Source organism: Schistocerca cancellata, chromosome 3, assembly GCF_023864275.1.
Source record: "Schistocerca cancellata isolate TAMUIC-IGC-003103 chromosome 3, iqSchCanc2.1, whole genome shotgun sequence".
Lineage (NCBI taxonomy): Eukaryota > Metazoa > Arthropoda > Insecta > Orthoptera > Acrididae > Schistocerca > Schistocerca cancellata.
In genome coordinates this window covers 5,072,921-5,086,073 of record NC_064628.1, presented here as the reverse complement: position 1 = coordinate 5,086,073, position 13,153 = coordinate 5,072,921, and the positions used below count along the sequence as shown (strand labels likewise).

The following is a 13,153-nucleotide window of genomic DNA, read 5'->3' as shown; positions in this document are numbered from 1 at the left end:
TTTGGTAAAGTATGTTTGTGTGTTATTGTTTGAGGTGGATAAACAATGCAAAGAACATGTAACGGAAGTACTACTTTGTGTTGAGTCATGGTCTTTGGTGGACAGTGGAATTAAGATGGCCACCAGAGTAATAAATATTTGAAGTTTACATATTTGTTGGTTTCGCTCGTTCTTTATCATCAAAAGCACATAAAAAACACGGGACCTCATGTTTTTAACCCTAGACAACCAGATTTAGAGCCAGCATCAGCATCGAGAGACAGCAGCGATCCAGCAAGTAGCAGCGATTTCCACAACACAATGTATTTTAATGGCGCCAACCTAACATCAAGTGCTAACAAGCTCCATAAATGGGAGTGAAATAGTGCAATTATAGCAATTAGCAATATCTACGACCAGGCGACCATTACATGCATCACAGACAGGAGTGCCTGAGATGGTGTACTCAATGACAAACCTGGCTGCACGAATGGCAGAACGTCACTTTTTCGGATGAATCCAGGTTCTGTTTACAGCATCATGATGGTCGCATCCGTGTTTGGCAACATCGCGGTGAACGCACATTGGAAGTGTGTATTCGTCATCGCCATACTGGTGTATCACCCAGCGTGATGGTATGGGATGACACTGGTTACACATCTCGGTCACCTCTTGTTCGCATTGACGGCACTTTGAACAGTGGACGTTACATTTCAGATGTGTTAGAACCCGTGGCTCTACCCTTCATTCGATCCCTGCAAAACCCTACATTTCAGCAGGATAATGCACGATCGCATGTTGCAGGTCCTGTACGGGCCTTTCTGGATACAGAAAATGTTCGACTGCTGCCCTGGCCAGTACATTGTCCAGGTCTCTCACCAATTGAAAACGTCTGGTCAATGGTGGCCGAGCAACTGGCTCGTCACAATACGCCAGTCACTACTCTTGATGAACTGTGGTATCGTCTTGATAAAAGTCATAAAGTTTTAACTTACTATCACCTTGAACAAAAGAAGTTACATAGTCAGTTTTTTGTTTGTTTACAGTTGCATACATACAGTACTCCTAATACACCTGACGTACGCCACAGTACCGTACTACGCCACGAGAGGAGCTGAAACAAAATGACATAGCCTATATCCACTTTATCAATAGATTGTGCTATTCTGTCTTGGTTATTAATGGAAACATTCAGGATTAAACCATACCCTGTTTGGTGAGGCAGTGTGTGGAGTGACACGTCAGCCGTACTATTTGTATTTGTACCAACTGTTAAGCAACTTCTGAAGCTCTGCATTTACATGTTTGACAGAATACTTCATACAGAGCCTGTCATATTGTTCAAACAATTCCTGGATGGATAATACGTAAAGTAAAAGGAAGTATAACAATCACCTGCAGTTGACTGATGTGTGGTGCATAGAAACATGCAAGAAAGAGTATTTTACTAACTTTCTAGCTCTTGCTCTTTCTCTAGAAAAGTACACACATTCACTCACACAACCACACACACACACACACACACACACACACACACACACACACACACACACACACACTTGGCTATGGAGAAACTGACTGTTGATTATTGATAGCAGTTGCATGGGCAGATGGAGGTGGGGAAGGGGTATCGGAGGATGCACAAGGTGAGGAGGGAGTAGTGGGATAATGTGTGGCAGGTCTTTGGACAGATGGCTCGCACATTGAAGCAGCTGTTCAAGTCATTTGCGTTGTGGTGTCCAAAATATTTGGCAATTGGATGGTCATGTTTGTGGTTTGCCACAATTTGGTGGTGGCCATTCCTGCACGTAGACAGGTAGCACTTGTCTTGCCCACATAGAACACCGTACAGAAATTGCAACATATTTCGCATATAACATGGCTGCTTTCACATGCTGCCCTGCCTTTTATAGAGCAGGAAATGCCTGTGATTGGACTATAGTAGAAGGTGCTGGGTAGGTGTATGGGACAGGTGTTGCACTTGGGTCAACCACAAGGGAATGACCCATAGCGAGCAGGACTGGGAGCAGGATTTGAAGAGGGATGGATATGGGTATTCTGTAGGTTGGGTGGATGGCAGAACACAACTTAGGATGATGTGAGTAGGATTTTGAGTGTGATACCACTATACTACCTGATCATCAGAGAGCAAGTCAGCGGCTGGTTAACAGGTTTAATGGTCACAGGCCTCAAGGAAGGAAGATTAGGGTTTAATGTCCCATTGGTACTGAGGTCAATACAGATGGAGCACAATCTCTGACAGTTTCAAAGATGGGGAGGGTAATCAGCCATGCCCTTTCAAAGGAACCATCCTGGCATTTGCCTTGAGCAATTTAGCAAAATCACAGAAAACTTGTCCGCCCCCGGTAGCTGAGTGGTCAGCACGACAGAATGTCAATCCTAAGGGCCCGGGTTCGATTCCCGGTTGGGTTGGAGAATTTCTCTGGTCAGGGACTGGGTGTTGTGTTGTCCTAATCCTCGTCATTTCATCCCAATCGACGCACAAGTCGCCAAAGTGGCGTCAAATCGAAAGACTTGCACCCGGCGAACTGTCTACCCGACAGGGGACCCAAGTCACACGACTGCACATGCATACAGAAAACTTTAGCAAAATCACAGAAAACTTAAAACTGGAGGCATCATCCTACCGAATGTGAATTAACCGTTCCTCCACCGCACTCGGTCAGTGACATGAGAGGAGAGATGGCACAGGAGATCTGTTTATGGGTACCGTCTGCCAACAATAGGCTCTGTTAAAGGTTATTCATATATTTTGACAACTTTTGCTTTCCACTGCAGATGTGGCGTACATGGATGGTGAGGATGTAAGGAAGAAGCTATTTGTCATGGAACAGTTGTGACCTGTTAAAGTGGAAGTATTGTTGGTGATTGGTGCACTTGGTATGACCAGACGTATTTTATGGAGCCATCTGAGAGGTGGAGGTCATCATGTAGGGAGATGGCTTGTCGAGTTGAAAATGACTGGATGAAATGGATTTGGGAGTAGATGTTGAGGTTATCGAGTAAAGAACAAAGATTGTCCCTGCCACAGTCCTGATCATGCAAATGTTATCAATGAATCTGAGCTAGACACGAGGTTTATTATGTTGACTGGACAGAAAAGATTCCTTGAGATGACCTATAAATGAGATAGAACAGGACTGTGCAATGCGAGTGCCCATGGCAGTACCACAGATTTGTTTATAGATTTGGTTTTTGAAAGTGAAATATTTGTGAGTCAGGATGTTGTTGGATAGGAGGATTAGGGAAGATGTTGTGTGCTTGGTATTAAGGGGACACTGGGAAACACAGTGTTCCAAGGCTGCAAGGTCATGGGCATGGGAGATGTCAATGTACATGGATGTCACTTCCAAAGTGACTAACATGGCATCTGATGGTAATGGGACTTCAGCAGCTGCCTCACTATGCAAGTCATTTGGATACTTCCTTCCACTACTAGATTCTCTTAATTACACACATGGGAATTATCCTTCCATCATATTCCTCACTTTTACAGTCCCCCTGGCCTAAATCTTCACTACCCTGCTTCCAATGCCTCATTTTCTCTTTCCCTTCTCTCTTCTGCCCACACCAGTCCCCCCCAGTCCAAATAATGCATTACCTTCTCCCATTACTCCCCCCCTCTCCCTTGCGAGCATTCTCTCTCTCTCTCTCTCTCTCTCTCTCTCTCTCTCTCTCTCTCTCTCTCAGAACCCCTTTCATCTAGGACAGCCACTCCATCGTCTCTTGTAAGACCTGCCTCACACCGTCCCTCTACTCCTTTTTCACCTCGTACATCCTTCCATACTTCCTTAAACCCTCCCCACCTTAATCTACCAAGGAAACTGCTAATGATAATCAACAGTCAATCCTGCTGTGGCCAGAGACATGAGCATTTTGGATGTCTGTGTGATGTAAGGATACATGTCCTTCCATTACAGAAAGAGCATGAGCTCAAAAGCTAGTAAAATATTGTTTTATGCTACATGTTTCTATGTGCCACACATCTGAGTGAATAGTTGTCTTACATTAATTTTTCATATTGTTCAATCTTCACATCTGTGTGATGAGATTTCCCAATGATATGTCTGATGTCATCCTCAGTTGCAAAGCTGAGGTTACTGTTCTTTGCACTCACAATATGCATTATATGATCTTCACCAGATCTTTCCCCAGTGAGCCTAGACCATAGTGCTTCATAACAGAGATAGGAAAGATAACAAGTCACATAAAACCTCCTATTTTGTTTCTTGCAAAATATTTACCATCTCTTTCTTGATCACACACAGATAATTATGAAACAAGACAAAAACATATTAAGTAATGCAAATTTAATGCTACAGTACGTCCTACCTAACAATATTTGGCTACAAATCATTAAGAGTGAAAATGCCTCAGAGTAATACATAAAAACCAATCGGTGCCATACCTGATAATATTTGATTATAAGTTCTGGTAACTGAGCACGTAAGAGCAAGGATTCAAACAGTTGAAAGTTTTTGGTGTTGAAAGCATCTTTTGCCTGTTCTTGGAGGACTTCAGCTACTGACTCAGGGTCATGATTTTCTGCCACTCGTTGAGCATTATCCCAGTCTCGGTTGTGTATGTACCTATAAATTGAAACAAAACAATTTCATAACAGCATATAATACAAATTTTACATATACAATTCACACATTACAATTTCTGAAACTCAGTTTGTTATTTTTTAAATTAAGCGTTAATATACATATGAAGGAAATACTACTATTAGGTATATTGCCCATGAGTGTGCTATGTGCCAAATATCATCCTGTGTCACGAAAAATTATTGTTTTCATCTATAAAAGTGTTAATATCCAGTAAATTGTGTACACATTAATAAAAAGCTGCTACTATGGTGGAGAATATTATGACAGAGAACGTTTTACTTCAGATAATGATCAGCATATAATAAGATATGTCATCAAATGCTCTTATCAGCCAATAACAGCCCAAGAAAGTTTACCTGTAAGTCACACCAGAATGGAAAACTAACATGGCAGAGACTTAACCTTCCAAAGGCTATCGTTTTATGAGTGGAGGACGATCAAAGATTTTCACCCTTTTGTAATTTTGATGTATCTGGTAATGAAGGAACAAGTCTCCAAAGCCATGGTTGCTCATACTTGCTACTGCAGTTGCATGTGTTGTAGAGGTAACCAGCTCAAAGCACAGTGGTGGCAGAAAGTTCATCACCAGTATCTGTTGGCAGGGAGATGAAAAATGTAGTATATGCAGAGTTCGACCCACGCATTTTCGGCCACCACACTTGTGTGTACACTTTGTGAGCCAGGCATGGCCACTACAAGTTATTTGTCAACAGAAGACGTACTGAGCCGTTTACTGCCAAGCCTCTCGCAGTGACTACACCATCCAGGGGTGCAATCCACGTCATTTAGTGGCTTGAGCCACACCTATATCTGGCTTGCAGATCGTGGTAAAAGTGCTGCAGTGGTAGACACCTATTTGTGTCTACACAGATACATGTTCATGTGACATTGCACCCATATTCCTCTGCTAGTGGGTACTTTGGTCGCTATTTGGCCCCTCAGTGGCCAGTTCAGCTCAGAGCTCCAGACCAAACAAAAACTGCCCTCAAGCCTGCACTTCGGACCACAGTGCTTGCCACTGCCCCTACCCATCAGATGTGGTATCTTGTACCTTTGTCAGGATCACAGCTACTGGCCAAACATCAGCTGCTCTGGAAGGCCTCACTTCCTCCGATCATCAGCAATACTGACGATTTTTTGTGGGCTATGTCATAGTGGCCTCTACTACATATCATTGCAGAAGGATATTTCAACTGCACTCACATGTGGATTTGCCGCACGCTCCAACATCTGTTTGCAGTTAGTTGGCTGCAGTAGCAGATCCTAGCCTCATCTGTCACCAGGCCCATCCTCACCACCATGTAGAGGTCAATGCTGACACGCCGTGTCTCATTTTGCCAGATGATGCAACCACGGCCGGTCCTCTTCCTGTGAATGACCGTGATGTTGAGGCTGTATCTTCATGTGTATTTCCATGTTTCTTGAGGTATCTTCATTCGTTTTGCTAGAGCAGGGTTTCACGTTCTCGGTTGTTCATTTGTTTTTCAACTGCATCAATTTTGCTTGTGTACTAGTAGTCTCAATGGGTCAGCATACCCACAATTCTTGCGTTGTGCCAGTCCATATACTATCACAATGGGAGTGTATCCAACTGTGTACCAGACAAGGTCTGTTCAACTGTGTATAAGACCAGGTCTGTTCGTGCCTTCCTACAGTGTGTGTGTGTGTGTGTGTCTCTTGTGTACCAGACATGGAATGTTCAGTTCTTGCTTTCTGTAACCGAGTTCAATTATTTGGTTCTCCCAATATTAGTAGGCATTCCTTGAAATTCTTGTTCACATTCCTCAACAGATACAACTTCTCGGCAATGTTCTCTCCCCTGCATTGTACAGATGGTCCGTTCATGTGCATTCTCTTAACATGTTGTTGTCAACGTGTGTATTTCTTGTGTTCCCGTGTGCATTCAGGTTCTAGTATTCTCATGTGCATTCTCTCAACATGCTGTTTTCGGTGTATGTATTTCCCGTGTTTCTGTGTGCATTCATGTTCTAGTATTCTCACTCATCAGAGCTCTTCTCGCCTTCAGCCCACCAATTCAGGGATCGGGCAACTCAGGATCCACTGCAGAACAACACGTCAATCACACAGGTGCCCCAGTTTTTCCTGCAGCATTCTGATAGGGTATTCAGAAGTTTCTGTGTGCAGTGAGCTGGGCCAAAAGTAGTGAGCCAACTTGATCAAAACCATGTGGTCGAAATGCAGGATATAATCACAGCCCTGATGATGCAGTACTCATACAAATGGATGAAGAAGGAAGTGATCCAACAGATTTCATCAGCTGAAGAACAATGGGTGCACCGAGATGAATGCATCGGCTGGATGCCTTCTCAGTTCCTGCACCAGCTGCGGATATCCTGGAGAAATTGCCAGAGCTTATTCACCAATCTGGGGCACCAAGGTAAGTCAAACATATACCCCTCCATCACATTACTACCATGCTGGGCCCTTCCACCTTGTGCCGACAACACTGTCTCGCACTCGATAGGCTCATCATAGCAAAGGATGAGTTTGAGGCCGTGCTGCAACAAGGCATTGTGTGACCATCAATCAATCTGTGGTCTTCTGCCTTACACTTAGCACCAAAAAAGGACACTATGTGGCACCCATATGGGGACTGCTGTGCACTGAATTCACGGACGGTGCCGGACAGATTTTAGCAATCCCTTGGCAGGCTCAATTATATTTAGCAAGATCAGATGAATGATAGTGTTCGTGCAGACCCCTGTGGTGCTGGAATACATACAAGAAACAGCAATTGACACCCTCTTTAGGCTCTTTGAGAGCATATATATCGACGTTTGGCCTTCCGAATGCTGCCCAGACTTGACAGGATTTCGTGGACAGCATTTCGGAAGGCTTCCCAGGTTGTGTCGCATACCACAACAACATCCTCGTGCAGCCGCCAAACGACCGTCTTTCGGCACCTCAACCAGGCTGGCATCAGGGTAACAGAGATTGAATTTCTAGGGCATCCAATGACATCTACTAGATCCACACCTCTATCCAACAAAGTGCATGTGATCGCAAACATGTCATATGTCATGCTCACAGATCCATACGGGCCTCCGCCAACACCTCGGTACGATCAACTTCTGCTGGCACCGTCTGAAAAATGCTGCCGTGGTGGTGGTACCCCTGTCCACAGCACTATGCAGCCCCGCTGCCTAAGGAAGGACCCTCATTACACGGACAGATGCAATGGAACAAAGCTTTGCCGAGTTCAGATGGGGCCACAATGAAGTGATGCTGCTCACCGATCTGATACACAATGCAGAGTTAGCCATAGCTGTGAATGCCAGACTGCTAAGGGTGCAGCACTCGAAAAGAATGTTGGCAGCAGCTGGCGACCAAACGGTTTCTTTTCGCAGTAGTTATCAACGTCACAATGCTCACGGAGTGTGTGTGACTGCCAGTTGCTCGCAGTGTACCGCGCGGTGAAATACTTTCGTTCATCAGTAGAAGCCTATCCTTTCATTATTTTCACTGACCACAAGCCAATAACTAATGTGTTTTGGAGCAACAACATCAACTGTTCACTGTGCCAACTACAACAGTTGGAGTATGTTTCACAGTTCACTACTGACATTCACCATATTTTCAGGACGGACAACATCGTCACCTACTGCTTGTCTCACGATTGTGCTGCTATCCCCACCCTCACGAACTTCGAGGATGTCGCCAAGAACGGGAGAGTGATGAACAATTGGACAGCTTCTGCCAGGACACCTCCAGCAGCCTACGACTGAATTAGTGCCCATTCCCAGTTCCTCCTGCAAGATTTAGTGTGGTTTCTCGACAGGTGCACATCGCCCATTTCTCCCACAAAAATTCCAGCACAGTGCATTAGAATGCGTCTATGGGCTATCACACCCCAGTGTAAACACTACTGTCACACTTGTGACTGCATTTTTCATCCGGCCAGGACTCCAGAAAGACTGTTGGCAATGCAGACACACCTGTGCTGCATGCCGGTGTGCCAAAGTCAGGAGACATAACCGTGCATCCATCGACACCTTCCCTGACGTGGCACGCCATATCGCACGTGTCCATATTGGCACTGTGGAGCCTCTTCCTCTGTCCCAATGCGAGCGGTATCTGCTGACAATCGTGGACCGTTTGATATGCTGGGCAGAGGCAATGCCAACAGTGGACATCACCACTGAGACTGATGCTACCGCCTCTGTCAACACCTGGGTGGCACCTGAAGCTGCCCCAGTCATGCAACAACAGATTGTTGTCACCAGTTTGATGGCATGCTGTTTACACGTGTCACCCGACTGTGTGGTGTGCAGCTACATCACAGTGGAAGACTAGAAGACTCTGCGGATTGAATGTAATGGCAAGCTGACTACTCTCAATCAACTGAGTCAAGCTGGCTTACGTCTTTAGTGATCCAGCTGCCATTCACTTCTTCGATCCCACGAAGGAGCCGTCAATGGTTGACACTCCCCTCGCAACTGTCAGACAGCCTCCATTGAAGCACGGACGCTGCCAGCTGTCACTGTACAGCCATATGCCCTTCAGCCTACCCCCACCCCACGTAGGAAGCTGCCCAGACCATGCCTCACACATGCACCCTCAAGATGTCACGTCACATGATGCAACGATCGTGCACCTGTCCTGCCGCCTGCTGTTGAGTCACTGTCTCTGGTGGGCCGCCTCACCAGCTGTGATCTGTATCTCCAGATGTGCTCCGGACATCACTTCCCATCTCACTGGCTGTTTGTCCACTGTAGCTCCTGGACCCACTGTCACGTCTCTGTGCCTCCGCCATGTTGGGCATTCGTGCTGTTTTGACTTTTGTGCCGGTATCTGCGTTGCATTCCCATTGGGCTCCAGACACCATCCGCCACACCACCATCCATTACAGTACCCAGTCCATCATTCGAGTTCCTATGTATGAGCATAGGCTCTCCATAGTCTCCATGGGCCTGTTGTCGTGCATGCTGAGGCTGCATTGACTGCTGTGCCATGTTTCTGCATTCGGTGTTTCAAGAACTCGGTGCATTATGAACAGCGCATTTTTGCCAACATTTTGTTTTGTGTCTTTTATTTGTGTTTAACCAAACTTTATTAATGCGCCACCTCTACACTGAACATTTCCAGCCACACATTGCCACAGACAGCTCCTGGACAGTGCTGCCTGTCACTGTTGTGTCCTGCATACTTTAGTTTCTCCCAGATTCTACATATTACTTGCCCCACACTCCCCCTTCTCCACACACACTGTATTTGCCAGCTATTTGTTGTTTGTTAGTTGGTTGGCTGATTTGGGGGGGGGGGGGGGGAGGTGGAAGGGGGACCAAACAACGAGGTCATCGGTCCCATCAGATTAGGGACAGATGGGGAAGGAAGTCGGCCACACCCTTTCCGAGGAACCAGCCCGCCATTTGCTTGAAGTGATTTAGGGAAATCACGGGAAACCTAAATCAGGATGGCTGGACGCAGGTTTGAACTGTGAGTCCTGTGTGCTAACCACCAAGCCACCTCATTCGGTTGCTTGTTAGTGTTGCTATGACTATATAAATGTCTGTTTAGGTATTTGTGTGTGTGTGTGTGTGTGTGTGTGTGTGTGTGCGCGCACGCGCGTTTAAACTCAAAACAGAACAGTGATTTCTATTGTGACAGCCGCACCGCAGAATTGTACAGATGGTAGCACACCAGTATTCACATGCTGAGTGCAGTTTTATCATTTGGCCAAACTTTGGCAACAGTGCAGCACCCACAAGCATGGAAGAGACAAAGTGAAAGTGTTTATGCCGATTGCAGATTCCGTCAGCTGTGAACCACGTGGGTCAAGTACAGTGTGCGATCTCCACCAACCCATTCACAAATATCGAACAGTTGCCAATCGTTTGCTCCATCCCATCATGTCCACGAATTAAATGGCGCCCCACGAGATGAGAGGTAATTTACACGTTCAGCTGGACACACGTCCCTTGTCTCGCCGTGGCCACGAGACCATACCATGTGCTCAATCACTGAGAAGTGTGCACCCTCCAGGATCAGTGGTCGAGATATTTACTGCAGTCATGTAATTGCAGTTTGTGGACCTTTCAGACAGTACTTCTATAAGTCTTTTTAGCGTACCAACCATTGCTAATAAATTTATTATTACATAATCGTGTGGTCGATCAGTTAGCGTCGCCTGTTGTCTACGCCCTGAACTTAGTGTGTGGGACCAGCAGTAACAGATGAGAGATCACATTCCCTCATTTCAGTTTACTGGTTTCTGGCCTGGAATTTTCACTACAGTATTGTTAAGATATACATGTGATTTTAAAACGGATACGTACATGAGTACTGCTTCCTTTGGTTTACCACCTTTGACAAATTCTTCTTCAGCTTCTTGAAATTTGCCTTCATCTTCCAATGTCATAGCATACTTGTAATGAATATCAGGAAGTTTTGATTTTAGCCCAGATTGTGCCAGCTCAAATGCAAAGTCAAACTGAAAAAAAGTAATGTATTGTGATTATGGAAAAAGTCACTCATGCAGGCAAGACTTTTACAATAACCTCCATATAATGTACAACTGTGTAATGCTTTTAATACAAGTACACATTGCTGTGAAATGCAATGTATAATGTTATATTACAATACATATCTCAACGTAAATTCAAATAATTAGGCTGTTTTTTGAAAAAAAAAAATCAAATTAATAGCATAAAAAGGAAGTTGACTGCTCCCCACCACACACACACACACACACACACACACACACACACACACACACACTATCAAGGTTCCAGGCAGCAATGCACCTGTAATGACAAGCAGTCATTTACAATGCACACTGTAGACTTTCTCAAGACATTTTTCATACAAGATGTCACACTAGATCACCTCCAACAGATCTCTCAAATTAAATCCACCTATGCCCATAACAGCCCTCACATCACTGATAATAATCAGCAGTAGAGAAGCACTTTCCTTATCATGCATTATTATCCAGGATTTGAAAAGCTCAGCCATGTCATTTGCCTGTGATTAAAGACTAATTTATTCCCTCTGAAACGAGAAACATCATTCCCAAGGCCCTCACTACACTCACAAATTGGTATTCTACCTCTTGGACAACATGTGTTATATTCTCATTCTTGAATATTTCATTCTTGCTTCCAGATGTTGATAATAAGATGGAGAATGCTAAGTTCACCGGAATTGGATACGATGTGACGTCATTATGACGTATACACGCTACATCGAAAACGATAGAAACCGTATATCGACTATTCGACTTTTGTGAACTTTCGAGAGGTTGTGACAGGGTAGCGCTGCGCTCTGCGCCATTCGTTTAAATGTGTTTTGCGTTCCTTGCATTTAAATCGTGTATTGTACTGTGTGTGTGTCCTGTGCGTTGTTTTTCGTTGCTCGTCTCTAATTATGTGTTCAGCATTCGAGAGACTAATGAGAGAAAAGCTGAAAAGAGTTCAGCATCGATGACGACGGGCAATTGCGTGGTTATTGTGAATCTCAAGCAGAAATTGATGTACTTCTGACCCAGCTGAAGTGCGTAGGTTATTCGTACTCGGTGAGAAGAAGCACTCAGCAGCCAAAATCTTTAGATGCGTCAAGACACTAACCTTTCGTTAAGATTACATTGAGAAATCACACTTCCCCTCGTATTTCATCTCCGGTCGACGATTTTTCTTCAACAATGCCTCATTTTTCGTTTTAAGTTCGAAAGTCAATCATTCTACACACCAGTCATTACTGGACACTGAGGTACCTGTCTCTGCGGTCCGAGTGTAAAATTACTTGGAATTATGGTTGATAAAAGACTATCTTGGGATGGACATATAAATTACTTAGCTAACAAACTTGCACGAGTTCTCTTTCAGCTATATAAATTAAGAAAAAAAAAAGTCAGCAAGAGTATGCTGCTACAATCTAATATGTACTGACAAGACCAATTCGATGAAACCATACTAAAATATTGATAATAAATAAATATTATTTTCGGCGTAAGCATTCAATACAACAATCACACAATCTAATCTGGTCGGGACATAAGAAGACTTCACTTTTTTACGAAACGTGTTGTTCGTGCTGTTTTCAAGGCCACGATCAGGAATATTTCTATTAATATCCAGCTCTTTTATTTTGGCGAAATACATATACGCTGCCACACTGAGCTGTTATCAGAATCGAACGTGTCAAAACAAACCACTAGCTGACGATAGTTTAGAATCTCGAACGTTCGTAAAAGTCGATAGGTGTGTTAATCGACTAAAGCGTATATACGTCATAATGACGTCACATCATATCCAGGTTGGGTGAACTTAGCATCCTCCATCTATGATAGGGTGACCACACCAAGATGGCGTCGAAGGTAAAAGTTCGAAATGTCTCTCCACAAAAACATAAATTTTGTGACAAAAAAGAAATCATGTGAAAACTGCAAGGGCGAAATTACGAAGCTAAATGAACGAATTAGTAGCCTACAGAAAAAAATTTTAATCAATGCCCTGAAAATGGATATTACTAAAATTCAAGTAAGAAAAACTGAAGTGAACACGCCACGTTTTCTGCAAGATAGT

At 44.3% G+C, this 13,153-nt stretch overlaps 1 protein-coding gene across 1 annotated transcript in view; it reads right to left on the bottom strand.

Moving 5' to 3' along the window:
- Nucleotides 1–13,153, bottom strand: part of LOC126176767 (intraflagellar transport protein 172 homolog) — a 387,842-nt gene that overhangs the window by 88,598 nt on the left and 286,091 nt on the right. Inside the window, exons 23-24 of the mRNA XM_049923936.1 lie at nucleotides 10,907–11,061; nucleotides 4,409–4,589 (exon numbers count right to left, since the gene is read on the bottom strand). Coding sequence (XP_049779893.1) covers nucleotides 4,409–4,589; nucleotides 10,907–11,061 — 336 coding nt within the window. The remainder of the gene's footprint in view (nucleotides 1–4,408; nucleotides 4,590–10,906; nucleotides 11,062–13,153) is intronic.